Here is a 24,182-nt window from a genome sequence, read left to right on the forward strand (position 1 = left end):
CCGTCCGCACGGGCGTCTACAAATGTTTCCACGGCAGGTAGGACATGTCGGACCGAGTACAAGCGGTTCCCCATCCGCTAGCCTCCCAACGGCAAGACCGACTACCCAACTACGCAACTACAGCGAACTACAGCTCATTCAAAGGTCTTTTTTTTTTATAGAGCCGTCCGCACGGGCGTCTACAAATGTTTCCACGGAAGGTAGGACATGTCGGACCGAGTACAAGCAGTTCCCTGTCCGCTAGCCTCGCAACGGCAAGACCGACTACCCAACTACGCAACTACAGCGAACTACAGCTCATTCAAAGGTCGTTTTTTTTCATAGAGCCGTCCGCACGGTCGTCTACAAATGTTTCCACGGCAGGTAGGACATGTCGGACCGAGTACAAGCAGTTCCCCATCCGCTAGCCTCCCAACGGCAAGACCGACTACCCAACTACCCAACTACAGCGAACTACAGCTCATTCAAAGGTCGTTTTTTTTCATAGAGCCGTCCGCACGGTCGTCTACAAATGTTTCCACAGCAGGTAGGACATGTCGGACCGAGTACAAGCAGTTCCCCATCTGCTAGCCTCCCAACGGCAAGACCGACTACCCAACTACCCAACTACAGCGAACTACAGCTCATTCAAAGGTCGTTTTTTTTTTCATAGAGCCGTCCGCACGGTCGTCTAAAAATGTTTCCACGGCAGGTAGGACATGTCGGACCGAGTACATGCAGTTCTCTGTCCGCTAGCCTTTCAACGGCAAGACCGACTACCCAACTACCCAACTACAGCAAACTACAGCTCATTCAAAGGTCGTTTTTTTTTTCATAGAGCCGTCCGCACGGTCGTCTACAAATGTTTCCACGGCAGGTAGGACATGTCGGACCGAGTACATGCAGTTCTCTGTCCGCTAGCCTTTCAACGGCAAGACCGACTACCCAACTACCCAACTACAGCAAACTACAGCTCATTCAAAGGTCGTTTTTTTTCATAGAGCCGTCCGCACGGTCGTCTACAAATGTTTCCACGGCAGGTAGGACATGTCGGACCGAGTACAAGCAGTTCCCCATCTGCTAGCCTCCCAACGGCAAGACCGACTACCCAACTACGCAACTACAGCGAACTACAGCTCATTCAAAGGTCTTTTTTTTTTCATAGAGCCGTCCGCACGGTCGTCTACAATTGTTTACACGGCAGGTAGGACATGTCGGACCGTACCGAGTACAGGCAGTTCTCTGTCCGCTAGCCTCCCAACGGCAAGACCGACTACCCAACTACGCAACTACAGCAAACTACAGTCCATTCAACGGTCTGTCTTGTCATAAAGCCGTCTGCATGGGCGTTAAAATGGTCCCACGGCAGGTAGGTCATGTCGGTCCAAGTCACAAGCAGTTCCCCACCCGCTAGCCTCCCAACGACAAGTGACTCCACAACTACGCTACTACAGCGAACTACAGTCCATTCAAAGGTCTGTCTTGTCACACTGCTGGCGATTTCGTGATGTCTTACCCAGTCCCATGCGCTCACACAAGGACGGGCACTCGGGCACAAGACCTTAAAAAGCCGGCACCCCTGGCTGCGCCTGCCGGTGATTTCGTGATGCCTTACATGAAAGCGAGTCTTTGGCGCTCACACCAGGACGGGCACTCGGGTGCAAAGCTTGAAACAGCCCGCACCTCTGGCTGCCCCTGCCGGCGATTTCGTGATGTCTTACATGAAAGCGAGTCTTTGGCGCTCACACCAGGTTGTGGCAATCGGGTGCAAAGCTTGAAACAGCCCGCACCCCTGGCTGCCCCTGCCGGCGATTTCGTGATGTCTTACACGAAACATGCGCCACGAAAAGCCATTCCTTGTGTGACTGTAGCGCTACTATTGTTTCAAAGGCGAACCCAAAACCACCGCGAATACTCCATTTTACCTGCCGCGAAATTAAATCCCTGCGAACATTTATGCATTTACAGTAATCGCTTGAAAATTTTGGTCAGAACACCTGGAAGACACAATTCCATTTTAAAAGTGCGTATTGATACAAACTAAAAGTGTGTCAGTTTGAGGACTTCATCCCTACATATTACGGTAAATACATTTGCGTGCAAGTATAGTAGCTCCTTATGTTGACACTGATACCAGACTGTGACCCTATGAATATGATACACTCTTTGCCCCTATTTTGGCACTGACAACCCCACCTTTATTTTTGGACTCGGTCCTAACGCCGTACCTCGTTAAATGTCCAGACACATTATACATAATATCCTTCAATAAGCACATCCAACATGTATGTATATTCAAACATACATAGTTTTTGTCTCCTCTAGCAACTGCCCCAACCATTGTGATCATATTTCCAAATACATTCTTAGAGTACGTCTTCAAAGCGGTATATGTAAATGTAGGTAGTTGATATCTCGAAAAACCCAATGGTGACGTTACCATAACGCTAGCAGCTTTCGACTTAACTTCATCAACTTCTATATCAAACCTGGATGTTTTCTGTGGTCTTCTCCCAACGTTTATGTTTCCTGGCGGCCGGCTTTCCATAAATAGAAGAGTCTGACAGATAGACATGTACGTATGTCTGGTATCGCGCTGGTAGGGGTTCAAGTATATTTTGCTAGCGCCCTCCGGGTCGTTTTGTAGAACACGCAGTCATGCCTCACCTCACTTGGGGTCGTGTGGCCGTGTGGCGCAACGACAAAGCGTTCAACTCAGAACCAAGAGGTCCCGAGTTCGAATCCTGTCATGTCACCGATCTTGTGCCCTTGGGCACTTTACACGACTTTCCTCACTCCACCCAGGTGTGAATGGGTACCTGACTTCGGCTGGGGAAAGTCGTATTGAGGTCACCTGGAGGCGCCGAATGGCAGCCGCCCAGACCCTTGCGACAGTTCCACAAAATGCAAGTGTGGATAAGATATTATATATGTTGTGTATTGTGTGAAACCTGCAATACCCTGCATCAATTCAGCGCTAGAAAGGCTGCCATTGAGGGTAATTTCTGACCAATAAAACCATTATTAAAATAAATAAAAACTTGCATAATAAAGAGATCATGATACATAATAAGTGCATAATCTTTAATGAGTTTTTGGCGAAGGTAAGAGGTCGTGGAACGTGACCTGAACGGAAATTGTTATTGAGGGATTCAAGCGTAATGTTGTTAGCCCTATAGCTCGTTTCATAGAATACGTATACATGCTTCCCCCAACTTGTTTACATTTGACTTGTGCAAATCCAGGCATACTTTTTGATGCGACCATGATTATTCGGCTACGGTCGTGAAACTGCATCGGTAATGTTTTAAATGCACAATTACTTGATTGTATAATTACTTCAGTAACCAAATTGTAATATATAATTTGTGCACTGTGTCTTAACGAAAAGTTTATTATAATGGTGAAGTCATACTCCAGCAAATGAGACAGCAAACAACCTAAGATTCAGACAAATCAGAAAGACATCACTTAATGTCGAGGAATATGACTGGCCATGGTTTTCACGGCAGAGCGGTTTGCTTGAGTTTATTCCTCCTTGGTGCTGGGTTTGCCCAGTGCTTTCTTCCTCTGACGAAACATGTGCATGTATATAGGCCACCAGCCTGGAAAAGAGACAACTCTGTATCAATGTATAATAAGGTTCTTTCCTCCGTGAATAGTTTCATCAGGTTGGTAAGTCACTGAATAAAAAGACTCTTTTTTTACACAACCAAGAGATCTATTCAACCGACGTTTCGGTGACCATTTGTCACCTTCTTCCAGGCAATTCTGATTCTGACTGGTCCACATTGCAATGCAGCACAGGTGTCGCTGCTTATAGATGCGTTCCCAAACGCAAAGTATTTACATATATTCATGCACAATGTTTTTTCCTCGATACTAGTAGTTGTGTATGTGTTACACTTCTGTACGTTTGGGACCGCATTGTGACTGTATATATGTAAATACTTTGCGTTTGGGGACGCATCTATAAGCAGCGACACCTGTGCTGCATTGCAATGTGAACCAGTCAGAATTGCATTGAAGAAGGCGACAGATAGTCACCGGTGCACCGAGACGTCGGTTGAATAAATCTCTTGGTTGTGTAAAAAGAGTCTTTTTGTTCAACAAGGTTCATTATTTTCAACCATGTACCAAGACAAACAATCACTGCCGACGTTTCGGGGTCCGTCTGTCACCTTCCTCAGCACACTGCAGGCTAGGTGTCGCTGTTTGCAATGCGGTCCCAAATGTAAACTATTGTCATATAAGTGGTCCCAAACGTAAGTTATCCATTTTTTTATATTTTTTATAAAAATTCCTATACGCAAAGTAAAAATTGGAAAGTTATTTCACTCACATGGCATCCACGCCAGCAGTAGTACGAGAACGAAATAGTAGTAGTACTGGAACGCCCCCTGGAGGTTTGATGGAATCCCTGCAAGGTGAAGAGCGCCCTCTTTGATGGGGCCCAAGGCTGCGTACATGGTCAACGCCTCCCCCTAGCACACAAGATATGTAATTGCATCCGAGCTATTGTTGGATTGGAAGACCAATATAAAGAACAAACTTGATATCAAATACAACAAATCAAGACTTGCAACAGGTAGGAATCTATTGAATTCTTGTAGTAATAACTATACATAACTACAAGAGCAGAGTTCGTTCTGAATATAGCTTAGATTTATTACGTAGCAAATGATATACCAGAAACAGGTTTGTCTTTGCAGTGAAAGTAGAAGTGCAACTCCGTAGCTTCTAATCAACCCAGAAATTTTCGTTAGTTACTTACAAACATTCCCAGTGGATACAGCACGATGAACAATGTGTATCTAAAAAAGAGAAGTATAAAACGGAACAACGTCAACGAATGAATTAGAAACACATTGCATATCTGTAAAGGGATGTCCCTGTAGCTCTACTGGTAGCAGCCTCGAGCCCTTGGTTTCAACTACTTGGTAACTGGGTCCCGGTCAAATCCTGGGAGAACATATCGGTTGGGGCTGCACATGTCTTTCAGAAGGGACGCAAAATGGGGGTCCCGTGTTCGAGGAGGTGCCTCCAGCACGTTAAAGGGGAAGGGCTAGCAACCCCTCCCTGTAAGAATATACCCTGAAACAGCAAGGAACCTTGCTGCCTTATGTGCCACTAGACACTACAAGGTAAACAACAACAACAGCAACAACAACAACTGACCTGCACCAGAGAAGCACCTCTGACTTGATCCCCAGGACAGCAGTGACGTAGTAAGGATACCTGGTCACCTCCGCCACACACCACGGCACGACGAACAGGGAGATGTACACCGTCGTCTGTATCTGTGAAGCAATAGGTTTTATTACCTCCATGAAAAATGGAGGTATAGTTTTTACTCTGTTTGTGAATGCGTGTGTGCGTGCGTTACCCGCGGAATAATACAAAAACCTTTCGATGCATTGCGATGATATTTGGTGTATGGTTAGGTGTTGTAATTAACCCAATGGTCAAGTTCGATTTTGTAGCTCCTGGTGGCCGACCTAGGTACTGCAGCAGAACTTCCGGTTTTCGTATCTTTTGCCATGGACATGTTGTGGTCTTGTTGTATATCATTTTAGCTTCGTAGATACGTGTCCAATAAAACGTAATGGTATCTTTCCATAGTCAGGTTTGCATTCCAAGGTATTAAACCGGAACGGGAAGTTGCTAGACAGCACTCTTTTTCAACTAGTCAGGGATATGTGCGATTTTATGGTGTATGGGAACTCACAATCCTTTACAACTATTGAATGGTATTGTAGGGTCATTCGAGTTTATGAGGCTTAGGGGAAAGGATGTATACGTACTAGGTAGATCTATTTGAGGGAGAGACAATTGAAGGACATTGTACCTTGGGAACGAGATGAGCCACGCCCCACACCATGAAAACTCTAGCGGACATCTGCAGGGCGGTGGGAACGACGCCGGAGGGGACGAGTCCTGTAGCAGCATGCAGAACCTATCAACAAAATTATCAATATGAAAATGTGAGTTACTCCATTATAGAGTCTGTCGTCAAAATTGTACTTCGGAAGTTAAAGTTAAAGTTAAAGTTAAAGTTAAAGTTAAAGTTAAAGTTAAAGTTAAAGTTAAAGTTAAAGTTAAAGTTAAAGTTAAAGTTAAAGTTAACGTTAAAGTTAAAGTTAAAGTTAAAGTTAAAGTTAAAGTTAAAGTTAAAGTTAAAGTTAAAGTTAAAGTTAAAGTTAAAGTTAAAGTTAAAGTTAAAGCCCTGCAAGATATTGTGCAACGGATGCAGTGGAAGATGAAATGCATTTCATTTCTAAATGCCCTCATTACGAGGATGAAAGAAAAACGCTTTTCGAAACAACCAAAACAATATTCCGAGCTTTCACCATCTAAAAGACTTTCCAAAAAAACACATTCCTACTATCTGTATCTGTATCTTCATAGCCGGTATAACCGCCATTTGGCGTAACACACCAGTTTCGCAGGCACTCGGCGCGGCAGGAGCTGGTTATATTACACCGAACGACCTGTCACGTCTAACCTTCGCATATCTAACTGCATGCATTGTTTGAAGCTATCTAATGAGGATGCTTCCACGGTACTTGGTTGTAACGAGTTCCACTCTACGATCGTTCTAGGAAAATACGAATTTTTAAACACATCAATCCTCGGTTGAAAAGTCTGATACTTGGCTATTTCTTGTCCTTTTCTGAGCTGGTATTAGATACTTATTAATTGGTACGTCCACCAGTTTATTAGTCATTTTGCACATCGTGCATAGTCTGGACATTTTCCTTCTCTCTTCGAGTGACATCCACTGCAGATCTGTTTTCATTTTGGTGACACTAGCACCCCTGACGTAGTTGTTCGTGCAGAATCTAGCTGCTTGGTTCTGTACCCTCTCCAATTTATCTTTGTCTTTCTTAGTACATGGATCCCATACTGTTGCGGCGTATTCTAGGTTTGGTCTTACTAGTGATGTGTACGCAAGTGATTTTACCTTCAATGGGCATTCTCACAAATATTACGTTTGTTTAGCCTTGTTTAACGTCTGTTTAGCCTTGTTATCTACGCCGAGGAACTCGGAGTAGATTATGTTTTCGGTTGAGCCGGATGTTGTGTGGGTCTGTATGTATGTCAAGAGCATAACTCGGGAAACCTTTAATAGATCTTCATGATATTTGGTAGGTGCGTAGTGGTTGTGCAAAGGAAGGTCAAGTTCAAAAATCGTTTACCTGGCGTTTTCCAACAGTACTGCAGCGGACTTTTAATTTTTCTGTGTTTGTATGTAGGCAAAAAATGTGACGGAAACGTTGATGAATCTCAATGATTTTTGGTAGGTAGGAAGAGATTGTGAAAACGGAGGTCAAGTTTAAAAATTATTCATCTGGCGCTTTCCTACAGTACTGCAGCAGGCTTTGTGTGTGTGAGAGTTTGTATGTCGCCAGCATAACTCGAGGAGCTGTTGACGGTTGTGCATGATATTAAGTGGATAGTTAGGGGTGTCAAAGAGGAAGGTCAAGTTCGATAATGGGCCTCCTAGCGGGTACATGAGGTACTGCAGCGGAGCTTCAACGTTTGAGGCCAAATTTTCTGGAGGCGTCAGGTTCATGATTTTTAGGTAGTATATAGCTTCTGGGACGCCAAGTGAGTGGTGTGAATTATGGCCCCCTAGCTGCTCGTTTGGAACTGCAGTTGGCGTTTTTGTTAATACCTTTGGAGACGAATAACTTCAGCAGGGATTGACGGATTATCATAATCTATGGCATGTGGATAGTTTCGGTGATGCTTTACATAATTGAATACTTGTCATGCAAATAAGACGACAATTTGCATAATAAATGAGGAAAGTTTATCAATCCGCCAAAATCTTGTAGTCAAATTTCATGCAAGTGCACGTGCTATGGTAATGATTTTTAAGTGGTGTACAGCTCTTGGGGCAGGTAGTAACTGATGTAAGTTTAGACCCCCTAGTGGCTTGCTTAGAACTGCAGTGGGCTTTTTTGATGTTACCTTTGGAGGTGAATAACTCGGGTCGGGTTTGATGAATTTGCATTGCTTTGGACAGGTAGGTTATTGAGGTAATGATTAACAAATATAGACGTATGAAATTGTAATCAGGGTCTAATTAAGTGGTGAAATAGGCTTGTTTATGATTGCGTTTAAGTACCTTTTGTTGACCTATATTCAAGGACAACACCTGCTTGTCAGCAGGCCTGTGTAAATTAGATTGATGCTCTCTGGTGATCTCACTACCACCGTCCAAACTACTCTCCCGCTTGGACGGAGCTAAATCAACAAACACAGGAAAGGTCAGGCCCTGTGAGGGACTATCGTCAACCAGATGGTCCTAACGTCGTACCTGATAGGGAAACGCTACTTCATTCAGCCACCTAAAGAACGCAACAACGAACTTGTCTTCCAATTTAGTCTTCATACGAGGTCAAAGTTCGGAATTCCTCCCACCCTATCATCGCTACCTACCGCCCGGGAGGGGAACTGCCGTCACCGAGAAATTGTCATTCCTCGGCAACACGTCTTGGGTGACCATGGAAGAAATTAGAGATTCCTCCACCAATGGTCTGATGGCTAAGGGAGTCATTCAAAGAATCGATGTTTCAGCTACCACATGCGTTTCTGAGGCACTGGTTTGTTGTGTCCAGGAGGAGTCAGGACTAACGAGCCCGGTAAATTATGTTACCAACGTGAGGTGCACAGGAGACAGGAGAGGGGCAAAGTACACGGACTATCCTATTGTGCGAGCAGGGGGGTAACGTTCATCAGTACGCAGGACTAGAGAGTCTGTCTGATCTTAAGTGCGATACTTTGTCTGCTGGTCACTCTCACTTTCACTGTCACTCTGGTTTGAAAAACCCCTCAAAGTGATCATCATCTGACACGGTCTCAGCATCGCCGTTAACGTCTGTGGTTGTGTGCGATGTTTGTGGTCCCGGATTTTTGTAGTCAGCATAACTCAAGAATGGATGGATTATGACGATACTTGGTACGAGTATGACTATGTGGGCAGGTATTGGGAAGACGAAGGTCAGGGTCGATTTTGGGCCCCTGGTATGTGACCCTGGTACTTCAGCAGAACTGAACGTGTTATGGTCTTGATCCTTTGGTGTCAGGAAGCTTGTGATGTAAGTAGAATTGTTGTAGCTTTGGGCCCCCTAGCAGCTTGCTCTTGATCTGCAGTGTCATAATTACCTGGTTATTCGGCGAAGATATGTGTTCGTGGAACTCTAGTTTGTTATGTTGTTGACATGGGCACCCCACTTTAGGTCGGTTGTTAATGTAAACACCCAGGTACTAAAATCACAAAACCCACTAAACATTTAAAATAATTAACAACGTGAGACTTTTCATTAGCCACTGCCCACAAAGAAGTCAAACTCCCCAGCAGTGGATATAGAAACATTAGTCATGTATAGAATAGACACTTGTTACCTTTTACTGCTTGTACCCTTGCAATAAGTCCACGGGCATGAATTTGCAAATACGAGATTTTATCATAACGACTAGCATGCGCGTGGCCTCAAGTTCCTAAGACTCTAGTTCTTGAAAGTGCGCAAATATGACTTACTTCCAGGATCAGGCTTAGGGGAAGAAATGCCTTCAAAGGATCCTTGACGGCCCCATACACACCCTCGTACCAGGTGTGGGAAGGGAGGGTGTGTAGAAGGTGGCGAAAGAAAAGGAACAGCACGTATGCCCACCTGTAAAAACAATAGCAACGCATTGTCACAATCTTATTATTCCATCCTTCTTCATTTTTATCGATTAAATTCCTTGAGTGCTCTATCAAATCGCTCGGTCTCAGCGAGGTCACCAACTTGCCGCGGGTCCACTGAGATACCCGCTTAACGGTTGTGGGGTCAGGTTTCGACCCACACAAGGCAACAAATAGGTGATTATATCATATAAAAGACTGCTTTGTCATTCCAAAACAAATACCGGATACTAGCCTCTATTGTATCAGTAATTGGGATGTTCAGTTTTTTTATTTATTTTTTATTTTTTATTGGGTTGGCCGACTACTCTCTCTTCGCAGCCAGGGGCTAAATTGCGAGGAGCACACAATTGGCGGGAATAGATTGCAAGGGTCCGGAGCGGCTGCCATTCGACAATTGCCCCATGTGCGGCCATAGGACTGTAGGTTTTGAACCACTCACACCGGGAAGGACCCTACTCTTTTCGATAAGTGCGGTGGGTTCTTTAACGTGCTCGGGGTGTGGGTCTCCTCAAATACGGGACCTCCATTTAACGTCTTATCCGAGGGACGTCCCTAACCGAAGCTAGGTACTCATTTTCACCTGAGTGAAGTGGGGAAAGTGTACAAAGTGCACTCAGCTTTCCTGGGGGCACATCGGGGCATATCGGTGGTTTCGAACCCGGGACCTCTCGGTTGTGGGCGAAACACCCTAACGATTGCGCCACACGATGTCACACAGTTATATTCCATACCTCTATTTTGTACTTTGCATATGTTTAATAGCTGTTGCCATACATTGTACCGTGTACACTTGTCGTGCAATAAAGTTCTTCGTCGATATCATGTAAGTCCTATCTTTATTTTGTTTTTGAAGCCCAAACAGACTATACTGCACTGGAGCGTCCTTAAAAAAAAACAGGCAACCTAGCCAGTTGACCGGTGAGTTGCCAACGGCATAGGGATCAAAGGTCAATATTTGAAGTTTGCCGCCAATTCCAATAGAATAATGATAAAAAATCAAAATCAAATCAAATCGTACATGCCGTATAGTAGTCGGACGCGGTTTTTCACGGTGCGTACTTAACCGAATTATACCGCCTTTAGGTTTCTAACGGTATTATCACAATCAACAGGTTCCTAACATTAAACAAACAGCGGAAAATCAGCCTTCGCAAATCGCAAAACATATGATAATCATCGACGGATCGAAAGGTGAGCTTACATACTGATTATTTTACGCAAACTGCCTTGAGGTAGCGCTTTATTCGTCATTTGATGACCTTGTCGCTGAGTGAGTTTACTGAGCCAAAGGTTATTCTCTTGGTCTGGGGCTCAAAGTTCAAGTTACATAGCGCTGGTGTTTTAGAGGTGGTCTTCGAGAATCAACTGGAGAAGTGCTTTGAAAATCATGTTTCATTTTGTAAATACATTATATGCACTCAAAATAAGGTTGATGTTCTATTAGAGATCCATCAGATTAGATTAGACTTGAAAATCTAATCCACTCTTCTAGGGTCATTAAAAAAAACACAACACGTTCATACATATCCCTACAGCACGCAAGAAACAACAGAGCAACGTACTACATTTCAAGATAACTAGATCGCATTTTCGAAGCGGTGGATCACGATGAATGACAATGGTAGGGGTCTCATTTTCCCTCAGTTGTACTGATGAAATCCACCTCACCCAGCGCAAACATTGGGCCATTTGTTCTTTGGACAAATAAATGAGTGTAACGTTACCCGACTGCGCTAGCCGCGTTGTAGAAAACCAGCCATGATCGGACGATAGGCCCGAGAGGTGGCCGAGCTTTGCCAGGCACCTGCTTGGTAGTCTTCTTCCCCATTCTTATGGTCACAGGATACAGTATCTATCCGCGTCCCCAGTCCAGTAGTTCGGCTATAAAGTAGTGCAATAAATGGTGCTGCACAGTACTTGAACAAGTGGAAGAGATTCTTTTGTGCACGTCAGCGACGTGGTCTGTAGTGCTACCGCCAACTGCAACTGCTGTGCGTCGACTGCAGTTCACGTGATCTCCGCTGACCGCCATACAAAAGTGAACAAGCCGATAACTTCTAATCCATTTTCAGGGCTGTTTTGAATGAACTTGACCTTATTGATATTTGGAGATCTGTTCATGGTGTTCCATTCATTGCTCGAAGATTGGACAACATTTTTGCCAATGATCTGTTGTTTGATAAAGACACTAGCTGTGAAATTTGCTCCTTTCCGTGTAGCGACCAAAGGGTTGTTATGATGGACATGTCCGCTACCAAATATGATATGAAGTCATCATACTGGAAATCTAACGATTGATTTTTGAAGGATAAAGCGTATGTAGACAGCGTTAATTAGATTATTGAAAATATTGGTGAAGGCCTAATTAAAGCGTATTTTGTCAGATCCCCCAGTTCGTTATTGTAGAATACTTAGTCATGATTCGCCCCAAATGCATAATAAATGACATCATCACACATGCACACACACACACTGCACGAAATGGCCTCGTTTCCCGGCGTATACGTACCGGTATTTTTCTGTATTTTTGTCGGATACTGACGAATACTGACGGATACAGGCGGATTCGTGTAAGGTATCCAACTATTTCCGCACCGGTATATGGAATATTTCCGGAAGAATCCGAAAGTAAGGTATTTTCGACGAATACGGAGCCGTACACTGCACGGAAATGCCACCGATCCTGACGGATACGAACAGGAATTTTTCTGTATTTTTGGCGGATACTGACGGATACAGGCGGATCCAACCTGACGGATCCGACTAAATGCGCACTGGGATATGGAATATTTCCGGAAGAATCCGAAAGTAAGGTATTTTCGACGAATACGGAGCCGTACACTGTACGGAAATGCCACAGATCCTGACGGATGCGTACAGGGATTTTTCTGTATTTTTGGCGGATACTGACGGATACTGACGAATCCAACCTAACGGATCCGAAAATTTCCGCACCGGGATCGGGAATATTTCCGGAGGAATCCGAAAATGAGGTATTTTCGACGGATACGGAGCCGTACACTGTACGGAAATGGCAGAGATCCTGACGGATACGTACAGGAAGTTTTCTGTATTTTTTTAAAGAAAATTGCGGATACTGACGGATACAAGCGGACTGTGATCCGGAACCTCAGATCCGGAGGAATACAAAAATAGGAATTTTCGACGGATATGGGGCCGTACATTGCACGAAATTGCCCAAGATCCTGACAGATACGTACAGTATGTATTTGCCACGGATACAGACTGATCCAACATACAGACTTTCTACAATCTTTGACATATTGTGACTCTGAATATGTTTGTATTTGCCACGAATATGTACAAATCAAACACACAAAGTTTGATAGAATGGTTGATTATTCATAAATACGCGTGCATTCTTAATTTAACGATACCCAAAACATTATTATTCAATGACAGGAAGTTTTGGGAAAGCCTGAATGTAACATTATTTCATATTTTAACATATATGCATTTCTAAGTTCAAAAACTATCAAATACAATACGGAAGTTTTATGTGGCTAAATAATCCATTTCGTTTAAGACAGGCCGAGTGACATCCACATACTCAAAGCACCTCTGCATATGCAGGTTAATGTCGGTAAATTGGGGTTGTGTAAGCACAATTGTTATAAAATGTATTACAATTAACAACCATCACATCATGGTGGTAATATTTACTGCCGTATAGTGCACTTGGACCAAAAATTTCTACATGTTCTACATATTCTACTTAAGTAATGAAAGCCTTATTTGTGGCCAGTTCTTCGTCTAAAAGATATCAGATACAAATAATTTCAAATACAGAGGTTGAAAATAGAAACTTCAAAGTAACATTATACTGTCTGAAAAACTCCCATGATGACACGCCACATTTTACACGTAAGTAGCATATGCCGTGAAACTGCATGTGTATAATCGTCCTCTCCCCATTCTCTGACTACATCTGAATTCACTTCTTCCATGCACTCTTGGTAAGGTACAGGCAAGGCTGATTTCTTCTGTATCTAGCATGTTGGACTCAGCTTGGAGTTCATCTTGTGATGAACCAGTTCCTATATGATAAAACCAAATGATGAATAAATATCAATTCACATACTTAGTATTTAAGTAACATGTCACATGATTTTGACATAACTGTGATCAAGGAGGTTATATAGACTATATAACCTCCTTGCTGTGATGGGCTTCGTTTCATCACAGCAGCTAACAAAAAACAAGGGACAATGGGTATCCATCATGCCTGTCTCAGCTAACATTGAAGTGTACCGATGATGGACTTAAGCCTTACCGAAGGAACCTGAGGTACTCTGAGCATCTGACAGCTGATTGCTTTGTTCCAAGCCAAGCTAAGGTCCTCACAACATGTGCTGCATTTGTGAAGGAAGTATCTGCCGATGCTGTATAGGATATATATATAAAGGGAAACAATGACAAATATTAAACATATCACATAATCACATTTGTAAAAAATGAATCTGGCATCGTTTAATTGAAAACGTAAAACTTACATTCATAACTTGAATATGATATTGATCAAACATGTACAGCTATAACTGAATGCAATAATCACTGAAACACACTACTACCTCCACATAAGTTCTAGCTCACTATCCACAAACTGTGGGACCTTTGTGGGACAAATACTTATGACATTCTCTTCCGTTACAGGATATCTTTAATTATCTTTCCCTCAACCGCTTGCTATGTTGTATCTGAAACGTTAACCAGACACAAATGTCTGTTGACCATTGGCAAGAACGAACAAATTGAAAACTATAAATTTCCTAGATCCTAACGGTGTAGAAGTGCAGGTCGACTGGACAATTCTTAATGTCATGCAAATGCGATGATATGCCAAGCCACAATAGGAGGATAACTGACGTTCAAACTAGTTAGAAACAGGAATTTTCCAATTTGTACTTACCAAAGGGCAGTCCCTCTAAATGATGAATCGACTCCCTACCAACTTTACAAGGGGGAGGGGGGCGACGAATATTGCATGCACGAAGAAGACTACTTCGCAATGCCGCGCGTTTGAGTTTACACCGAATCCCCTTCGACTCTCAAGTCACTAAAAATCACTGGTCGACCATGGTAGACTCTGACGATGCCATGATAAGCACAGAGAGTGATGAAACGCCGTTCTTGTCTCCGTGCTGTTCACCGACAAAACCGTTTCTCGCGCCTGACGTCATGACACGCAGTGTCTTGTGGGAGATTGGACACGAATCCGTATTCCGGATACGTCAGGATTTGTCGGAATTGTTGGATCTGAGGTGCATCGGATCCAATCGGAAACGTTCCGTATCTGCTATGATGCACGATTGCGGATCCGCTGGATTTTTTAGGATCTGAGATCATGCCGTGCAGTGTGTATTTGTTGGTTAGGATCCGAAGCAACTACCGACAAACAAACAATCCGATTACCTCTGCCATATTGACAAATATCTGAAAACGAAGGATCCGCGCAAATATCCTCAGGTATCCGAGGCGCATCACGGATCCAGACGTATACGGCGTCGGAATTGCCGGATCTGAGCTGTACCTGGTATTTGTCTGAATTTGCTCGGAAACGTTCCGTATCTGTACCCGAAACGTATGAAGGATCCAGACGTATACGGCGCCAGAATTGTCGGATCTGAGGTGCATCGGATTCAATCGGAAACGTTCCGTGTCTGCTATAATGCGTAATTCCGGATCTGCTGGATTCGTCAGGAAATGAGATCATGCCGTGCCGTGTGTATTTATTCGTCAGGATCCGAAACAACTACCGACATACAAACAATCCGAACATTCCAAATATAAAAAAACGAGGGATCCGCACAAATATTGTCGGGTATCCGAGGCGCATCACGGATCCAGAGGAATACGGCGTCGGAATTGGTCGGATCTGCGGGCACCTCAGTATCCGAGCAGTGAACTGGGATTTTTCCGGATTCGCTCGGAAACGCCATGAGGCCCGATTCCGGATACGTCGGATCCGTCAGGATACGTGGCCATTTCGTGCAGTGACAAGTCAAGTCAAAGTTTATTATACAACAGTTGCATCAGGTACGATGTATAGCAAATAACATGGAATATTAACAACTATACATACGAACTGCGTATACTAGTGTACTAATCTAACATCATTCAATACATGATATAATGGAATAGTACAGGACCTCTGCAATAAAGGGCATAACTTTAAATAAAAACAATAATCGCTTGGCCAAGGTATGATGTCGCGAAATTCTACTTGGCAAATGTTTTGATACGCAATTACTCTAAAAAAAATTATATCGTAAATATAACACCACTGTGTCTCCAAGAAAATGTCATCATAATGCTGAAATTATACTCCGGCAAATGATACAGCAAGGAACCGCAGATTCAGATGAATCAGAATAAGTCTGTTGAAAGTCGATAATTAATGACACCATGCAAAAATCATGCAAATTAGCATACTTTTCATAGTTAATGAGACAACATTTGTTTGGATTGGTTTGTACCAATGGTGTTCTTAGTATACAACCACTACCAATAAGCCACATTGTAAGTATATGAATTATGCACCATATCCCAAATGAAATGCCATTTCTAGACTGAAGTTATGAAGCAGCAAGCAATAAAAAAAAAGATTCAGACAATCAGAAGACACCACTTTAGAGGCGACGAAAATGACTGGTTTTCATGGCAGAGCGATTTGCTTGAGTTTATTCCTCCTTGGTGCTTGGTTTGCCCAGCGCTTTCTTCCTCTGACGGAACATGTGCATGTATACTGGCCACCAGCCTGAAAAAGAGACAACTCTGTATCAAGTACTAATACATATTGAATCGATACATAGAAGTATATTAAGCGGTTGAACCACCATTTGAGTTATTTTTACTTATTTCTAAAGAAATTTTGCATGGGCAAGTTTGTTCAGAAAGGTTAAGTTTTTCTGCTAGGAAGGAGAAAAAGAATGTGCATTAATTTTCTTTTAAAATCTGGCCAAAATTTGCGACCTTTGCCCTGTTTTGACCTCTAATTGACCCCTCAAAGCTTTCTTACTGGTTAGACTGACCCATTAGGACAAGACGGGGTGAAACCCTGGTGTCATTTCAATCTTCCGGCTATAGCTCTTTAAAACGCTGGAGCTGACCACCTTTTTTTACCTAAACAAACGTGGCAAATCCAACTTTGCATACAAAGGGGGTAAAGATTTGAGGTACATGTGTACATGTGTACATAAAGGTGTTTTAAAGTGATTGTTTTTGCCGTGTGATGTGATGCATTGGAAAGTCCATTTACTCCCCTGTGTAACCAATGATGTTTTATTCAACATGTAGAACTTCCAAACTGTGGTATGGCATATATCCAGCTCTACAGGAAATTCGAAACACATCAAACTGGAGGAGCGCCATGATCTTTAGACGTTGTGAAAACCTTGGTTTCCCTCTAAATATTCCTATATGATATAGGAATATTTAGAGGGAAACGGCTATATGTATGTAGAGTGGTTTTCTTGTTATTCATATTAAGGTTGTACGTAAATTTCATGCATGTGGTTATCAGGTATACAAAAGGAGCTAGGGCTTCAAAATTTCAAGGAAGGGATTGACTTAAATTCATCTGGGTAGTAGACTAGGTTCTAATCAATTTTACGTTTTCGTGGATTTCTATAAACAAACTTTCGCAAAGGAGCAATTTGAAAGTCATTTCACTCACATGGCATCCACGCCAGTAGTACTACTACAACGAAATAGTAGTAGTAATGGAACGCCCCCTGGAGGTTTGATGGAATCCCTGCAAGGTGAAGAGCGCCCTCTTTGATGGGGCCCAAGGCTGCGTACATGGTCAACGCCTCCCCCTAGCACAAAACATATGTAATTGCACTTAAGATATTGTTGAAATGGAAGACCATATATATAAGACCTCCTTGGGATGACCAATATGAAGAACAAACATGATATCAAATACAGCAACATAATTTTGATCTGTTTCTTTATAAATTGTAAACTATGTTTAACATTGATAACGTATAGTGTAATCACACATATTGTATTGCGTAATCATACTTATTATGTTTACAGCTCAAAACTTATTTTGTAGTTTCTCTTCTTTTTCATTTGTTTCATTGGGATTTATAGTACAATTTCAAATTGTTCTTTCGTTAATTTTGCTTACTTTTGATTATGTATAATTTTGTAAACAGTACTATTGTCTGGTTTAGGGGAGGCCCACGAAAAGCCACATAGCCTGCTGTAAATCTAGTACGTAGCAAATGATATACTAGAAACAGGTTTTCTTTGCAGTGGAGGTAAAAGTGCTAGTTTGCATCTATTAATCAAACCCAGAAAGTTTCGTTAGTTACTTACGAACATTCCCATTGGATACGCCACGATGAATAATGTGTATCTATAAGAAAGAAAAAAACACAGTGTAAAACGCCATGTTTGAGGAGGTGCATTCAGCACGTTAAATGGCTAGCAACCACTTCCTGTAAAAATATACCATTCTACTGAAACAGCAAGGAAGCGTGTTGCCCTATATGCGAATAGGTACTACAGGGTAAACAACAACAATAACAACTGTGGCATCGTGTGGCGCAATCGGTAGCTTTAGGCCAGGGTGTTTCGTCCACAACCGAGAGGTCGCGGGTTCGAAACTACCGATATGCCCCGATGTTGTGCCCTTGGGAAAGGTACTTTACACAAGTTTCCTCACTTAACTCAGGTGTAAATGAGTACCTAGCCTCGGATAGGACGTTAAATGGAGGTCCCGTGTTTGAGGAGAGCCACACCTTGATCACCTTAAAGAATCCACCACGCTTATCGAAAAGAGTAGGGTTCTTCCCTGTGTGAGTGGTTCATAACGATACAGTTCATAACTATACAGTTCAATGGCCGCACCTGGGGAAATTGTCGTATTGAGGTCACCTTAGCGCCAAAATGGCAGCCTTCAGACCCTTGCGATTCAGCCCCGTCGGGTAGTAGTCGGCCAACCCACAAACTCAGTGCCGTACGATAGCATCCTGCCAAGTAATAGCTGACAGCCCAGCTGCTAAGCTATGCATAGAAAAATAACTGACCTGCACCATAGAAGCACCTCTGACTTGACCCCCAGGACAGCGGTGACGTAGTAAAGATACCTGGTCACCTCTGCCACACACCACGGCATAAGGAACAGGGAGATGTACACCGTCGTCTGTATCTGTGAAACAATACAATGTCGGTTTTATTCGAAGGATAACGTTTACTCAAGCAATGGATTTGAAAACGGTCAGACGATTCGGACGGCATCCGCTGTCTTTGTACCCAGAGGACTAGCCGTTCGACGGCCAAAGGCAGTAATCCCGCGCCGATCTAAATTAGCCCAACGGATCGAAGGTCTTGCCCGGAGAAGTTGGCCGGCCCTTTCCCTAGTCCGGTTGCACTCCTCCTAGGAGAGGCCCTCGGGCTAGAACTCCCACGTAGCGCTGACTTAGATCGGCGGGCTTACTGCCTTTGGCCGCCGAAAGAACATGGCTAACGTCCCGATCCCCAAATCTGGCTCCCAGGGTACCACCTTTCGTCAGTGACTGTCACTATCGAAAGACATCGGATGCTGTCTGAAACGTCTGACCGTTTTCAAACCTATCCAGTTGCTTGAGTTATACTATGGTCCAATTTCCAATCCGGGGCCCGGCCGGGCTGTTTGCGAACGCGAAAAATAAAATAAAAAGATACATATCAAGAAAATACACAATAAGGGGTTAGGAGTATTTTTTATACGTTTTGTTTCTTTTGTTGTATTTTATATCATACATTTCGCTCCCACAATTTGCCCGGCCGCGCCTAGGATTGAATATGGTACCAAAGCATAACTGTTACCTCGCGTATCTGCTTATCTTCATCGACATAATATGTTTTATTCTATTCCAACGTCATAAATATCAGTGCATTCGAAGATACGTATAAAAAAATTGAGGGCCTGCATGCCCCTTTTAGGTAGAGCGTAATCGGCCGTTTTAATTTTACGTAGAGCGTTGCCGACCACTCCATAATTTAGCGTAGAGCGTAGGGAAGCTTTCTGAATTTAGCGTATTACGTAGCCGGCCCTCCGAATTTAGCGTACAGCGTTGTCGGGACCCCCCCCCCCCCCCATGCAGGCCCTCATAAATTGGAATATGGGAGTATGGGAATGTGTATGGGAACTCACAAACCTTTACAACTATTAACTGGTATTGTTCAACTTAATTAATATTAAGAGAAAGGATATCCATTACAGCCAGTAGGTACCATTTGCATAACGAGGCTGTTGTAACGTGCTCGAGGCACCTTCTCATATAGCTAGGTGAATTTATTTTAGGTAGAGACAATTCAAGCGGAAGTACCTTGGGAACGAGATGAGCCACGCCCCACACCATGAAAACCCTAGCGGACATCTGCATTGCCGTGAGAAGGACGCCGGAAGGAACGAGTCCGGTAGCCGCATGTAGAACCTTTCAACAAAAGTATCAGAATATTTGGAGTTTCTTTTTACACAACCAGGAATCTCACCTGCTGACGTTTCGGTGTCTGTCAGACACCTTCTTCAGAGCTTCTGACAGAGAGGACAACAGACGCATCCGTTGGATTAAGGAGGCGGTATGGATCAGGAAGTCAACACCAGTGATGAACCGTGACAAGGGGGGATACAAGCTCAGCCACGTTTGGGATTGTGTTCTCGCCGCAAAAGCGCCACCTACATCGATATCGGCTACTAATAGCGGTGATCGCGAGAGGCAGTACTCCAGTCAGTAGCTCTGAAGACTGAGGTGTCAGACAGACAACGAAACGTCAGCAGGTGAGATTCCTGGTTGTGTAAAAAGAAACTCCTGATGAAGCTATATTCGGAACATAAGAATCAGTTAGGCCATGTCGATTTGATGATACGGATGACTTCCTCATCCTCTGGGGACCCCGAAATTGATTCTAGTGTGTGAATAAAAAACATTTAAAAAATCGAAAAGATGCCTTCATTATGAAATCTACGTGGTCAGGAAGGAATAACAAAACTAAACATTAAACACATAGTATGGTATACCGAAATATAGGTTCTTCATTTATGTTATCTCCAAACATCCTGACTTTGGCATTCTACGGCATTATTATCCCTTTTCCGAAATATTTTTTAGTAATTTACAGCATATATTTTTATTTTATTTTGCAGTAGTTTTTACGATATAAAGTTATGGACGAGAACTTCTTTTTTTTGGAAACGATAAAAAACTGATGCACGCGCGAATGCCATCCATATAATCAAATCAGCATGGCCTTATATTTGATAGCTGTGACATATTCAAGGTTTCTTGTTTCATTCATCAATATGAATTTTTAGCTAATGCTAATTATACATTTTCCAGCAAGCCCGTGGGATCAACTTTGGAACCGAGTCAGGCCAACCTTCCCATCCTGCCAGTCTCCTGTTACACCATCTTCCACCTCACATCTTGTCACTCTACAATATTCATATAACTAGTACGGATGCACATCAAGAAAATCATACACACCAACCGAAAACAATAAATCCATTGTCATGGATGACAAAAAAGTGAGATGCTCTTGCCTAAATTGTAGTTTACAGTGAAAGCCTAGGTGGTCAATCTGAATTGCCCTCAATTGCTTTAGTTCTGAGCGTTATTGAGCATTTGACACATCCCATCATATTCTGCCATTACTACTAGTGCACTGATCATTAATCTCCAAACAGATCTTTCGATGGCTATAAGACCGTATCAAACTGGCAAAGGAAGTTTTTGTCGCCTTCTCCTCCAGACTTGATTATTTATTACATTTATTTAGTTCTGAAAAGAATTCTTGTCAGAAAACAGGATAGGTGGAAAAGATGGGATAAATTGTATTTGCAGAGTCATTTCATCAATTCACCATAAGAGACATCTAAAAATCTCTTACTAGTAAGTCGCTAGTAAGGGATTAGCAGATGTCTCTTATAGTAAATTAATGGGATAAAGGGGTGCGATCCTAGCCTCTACCAGGCCTCGCAGATCGCTGGGAAAATAGTAGAAATCGGCAAATTGTTTCTCTCCTCAGCGGAGTACCCTTGGCATACTTTCATTTGCCGATTTCTACTATTTTCCCAGCCATCTGCGGGGCCTGGTAGAGGCTAGTGCGATCCCATCAATTTACTATTAAGGGATTTGATCTACTAGTAGACGTTTAAGACTTTTTGTGACCGTCATTATCCTGTGTAAAAGTAGTTATCACGTTTTCGGATTGAAATACATTTTTGAACTAAAAAAAAGGCATAATTAGCTCGAGCTCTCCTCTTGCCCCCCCCCCCCCCCATCCTCCATTGCTCAGTGCATGGGCAAGTCTTCCTGCATTGTCACACAGTTCAAATTTAGTATGTAGGTTGTGCTTGGTTTGCTTGCGCTTGCAAGTCCATATTTTTGGTGATGAAACCTTTGCCAGTTGGATACGGTCCTATAGCCACCGAAAGATCCGCTTGGAGATTACTGCTCATGACACTCTAACGACTAGCATGTGCGTGCGGCTTACTGTTACTTAGACCATGTAAGGTAAAGGCACCCTCCCGAGCAGGCCCGGTATGCTCGATACGTTACCTCCCATACCGGCCCTGCCATTTCAAGTCTGTAAAATCGCTTCTGGCGACGTCACCACCAAAACAGCTTTCAGCCAATCAGAGGGTTTGCACAAGTTCATCTAGAGCAAAACCGCAAAGGATGCTGGGAAGCTATCAACCAATCAACCAACAGGTCTTGCATCGTTACTTTGGATTCGGGACAAAATAACGGCTGTGTGTGCCAAATAAGGGTTTCTCATTAATTAGACATGAGCGAGTGTCGGTGACGTCGCCAGAAGAGATTTTAAAGGCTTGAATTAGCAGGGCCGGTATGGGAGGTAACGTACCGAGCATAGCGGGCCTGTTCGGGAGGGTGGGTAAAGGTAAAGTGGTCGAACCTTAGACGAACCTGAGGTACGAAGCATGATGTCGCTTTTTCGTTAGCTACATGTAGTAGTACAATTAAGCTTCTCCACGCCTACTATTCTTTTCGATAAGTGTGATGGGTTATTTTACGTGCAGAGGACCATGACTATGACTCTACTTCTTGAAAGTGCAGCATGACTTACTTCCAGGATGAAGCTTAGTGGAAGGAATGCCTTCAAAGGATCCTTGACGGCCTCATACACGCCCTCATACAAGGTGGGGGAGGGGAGGATGTGTAGAAGGTGGCGAACGAATAGGAACAACACGTATGCCCACCTGTAAAATCAATAAGAACGACAAGTTTGCCCTTCTATCAGTCAACATCTGCAGGGTTTTAAAAAGGTTACTTATCTTTGGTCAGTGATACCATTTTAATGGACTTGTGTTTTCTTAAAAAAAGGCACCACACAAACATGCAACAATTACGGTCTCGTTCAGGTATTCGCGTGGGTGCTAAAAGAGTGCGGACCCTAAAAACTTAGTAAACGGCTGCATATCAAGCGTGTGTTTATATCGCGATCGGTGGGAAATTCCCTTTTATAGTCAGCCCAACTGAACTCCAGCGTCAAACCGATAAAAATTTCTTCGTGAATGAAGAATATTAGTTCGGCAGCCGCGCGCGAGGTCGGACCTGCACAGTCCTGGGTGTTGAGTGGTGCGGCCGCGCCTCTTGCGGGGAGTGACTAATTGCAGTTTGTAATTGCTATAAACAGGAATTGTACGGTTTCAGTAGCCTCCGTTGCAGTCCTTCCCACTAGCGATTTTTTAGCGATTTTTTTTTCAATTTTTTTTTGGGGGGGGGGGGCGTATCTGCTTGAGGCCCCGTATCTGCTTGGGATCCTGTTACCGCTGTGATCCTGTACTGTGTCCGCTGTGCTTCCGTTTTCAGGCAGTTGGCAATTTTTTTACATGATCTAGGGTAAGAGTTCTCAACATACTGAATGAACGGCATTGGTGCATTTTATATAGCTTCATTCAGAGCGCCAGCTTTGAGTTTACTGAGCCAAAGGTCACAACTCTCTTGATCTCTCTTGTCCTGGGGGTCAAGCAAGGTTCAATCACATAGAAAATCCAGCATGCATTTTCCTGGCCTTTCATGCACAGGTGGTTTAGAGGTTGACAAAAAAGAGGTTCTTTGGAAATTATGTTGTTTCATTTTGGAGTAAATATCTAGTTTAAAAAGTCACATAAACGACAATGGTAGGGGTCCCTTTTGTCGATAGCTGCACTGATAAAATCTTCCTCACATCACCGCAAACATTGGACCATTTGGACTTTGGACAAGTAAACCGAACGTTACCCGACTGCGCTAGCGGAGTTGTAGAAAACCAGCCATGATCGGGCGATAGGCCCGAGAGGTGGCCGAGATTTGCCGCCGGACACCTTCTTGGTAGTCTTCTTCCCCATTCTTAAAGTCGCAGGATACTGTATCTATCCGCGTCCACAGTCCAGTAGTCTAAGGCTATAAAGTAGTGCAATAAATGGTGCGGCACAGTACTTGAAAAAGTCGAAGAGATTTTTTTGTGCACGTCAGCGACGTGA

The 24,182-nt window shown here is 43.3% G+C and overlaps 2 protein-coding genes across 2 annotated transcripts; both read right to left on the bottom strand.

The window, feature by feature from the left end:
- Positions 1 to 3,051: 3,051 nt before the first annotated feature.
- On the bottom strand, positions 3,052 to 11,688 carry LOC136438430 (very-long-chain (3R)-3-hydroxyacyl-CoA dehydratase 1-like). The gene is made up of 7 exons (XM_066433197.1): positions 11,404 to 11,688; positions 9,530 to 9,662; positions 5,828 to 5,935; positions 5,158 to 5,279; positions 4,754 to 4,793; positions 4,322 to 4,463; positions 3,052 to 3,584 (listed from the first exon to the last, which is right to left on the bottom strand). The coding sequence occupies exons 1-7, from the start codon at positions 11,505 to 11,507 to the stop codon at positions 3,508 to 3,510; spliced, it is 726 nt and encodes a 241-aa protein (XP_066289294.1). The 5' UTR covers positions 11,508 to 11,688; the 3' UTR covers positions 3,052 to 3,507.
- Positions 11,689 to 16,306: 4,618 nt separating this feature from the next.
- On the bottom strand, positions 16,307 to 24,067 carry LOC136437930 (very-long-chain (3R)-3-hydroxyacyl-CoA dehydratase 2-like). The gene is made up of 7 exons (XM_066432516.1): positions 23,941 to 24,067; positions 22,784 to 22,916; positions 20,023 to 20,130; positions 18,739 to 18,860; positions 18,026 to 18,065; positions 17,376 to 17,517; positions 16,307 to 16,457 (listed from the first exon to the last, which is right to left on the bottom strand). The coding sequence occupies exons 1-7, from the start codon at positions 24,045 to 24,047 to the stop codon at positions 16,381 to 16,383; spliced, it is 729 nt and encodes a 242-aa protein (XP_066288613.1). The 5' UTR covers positions 24,048 to 24,067; the 3' UTR covers positions 16,307 to 16,380.
- Positions 24,068 to 24,182: the final 115 nt, after the last annotated feature.

Source organism: Branchiostoma lanceolatum, chromosome 7, assembly GCF_035083965.1.
Source record: "Branchiostoma lanceolatum isolate klBraLanc5 chromosome 7, klBraLanc5.hap2, whole genome shotgun sequence".
Taxonomy (NCBI): domain Eukaryota; kingdom Metazoa; phylum Chordata; class Leptocardii; order Amphioxiformes; family Branchiostomatidae; genus Branchiostoma; species Branchiostoma lanceolatum.

Bases quoted from the DNA above. Each gene is read 5' to 3' on its own strand.
- LOC136438430 (XM_066433197.1), bottom strand. From the start codon at position 11,507: ATGGGGAAGAAGACTACCAAGCAGGTGCCTGGCAAAGCTCGGCCACCT. The intron at 9,663-11,403 runs GTAACGTTACAC...TTGTTTTTACAG, and splicing joins AACGCGGCTAGCGCAGTCGG to GTGGGCATACGTGCTGTTCC. The intron at 3,585-4,321 runs GTGAGTGAAATA...TCTCTTTTCCAG, and splicing joins ACTGCTGGCGTGGATGCCAT to GCTGGTGGCCTATATACATG.
- LOC136437930 (XM_066432516.1), bottom strand. From the start codon at position 24,047: ATGGGGAAGAAGACTACCAAGAAGGTGTCCGGCGGCAAATCTCGGCCA. The intron at 18,861-20,022 runs GTACTTCCGCTT...ATTGTTTCACAG, and splicing joins TGGCTCATCTCGTTCCCAAG to ATACAGACGACGGTGTACAT. The intron at 17,518-18,025 runs GTAAGTAACTAA...GTTTTGTGCTAG, and splicing joins CGTATCCAATGGGAATGTTC to GGGGAGGCGTTGACCATGTA.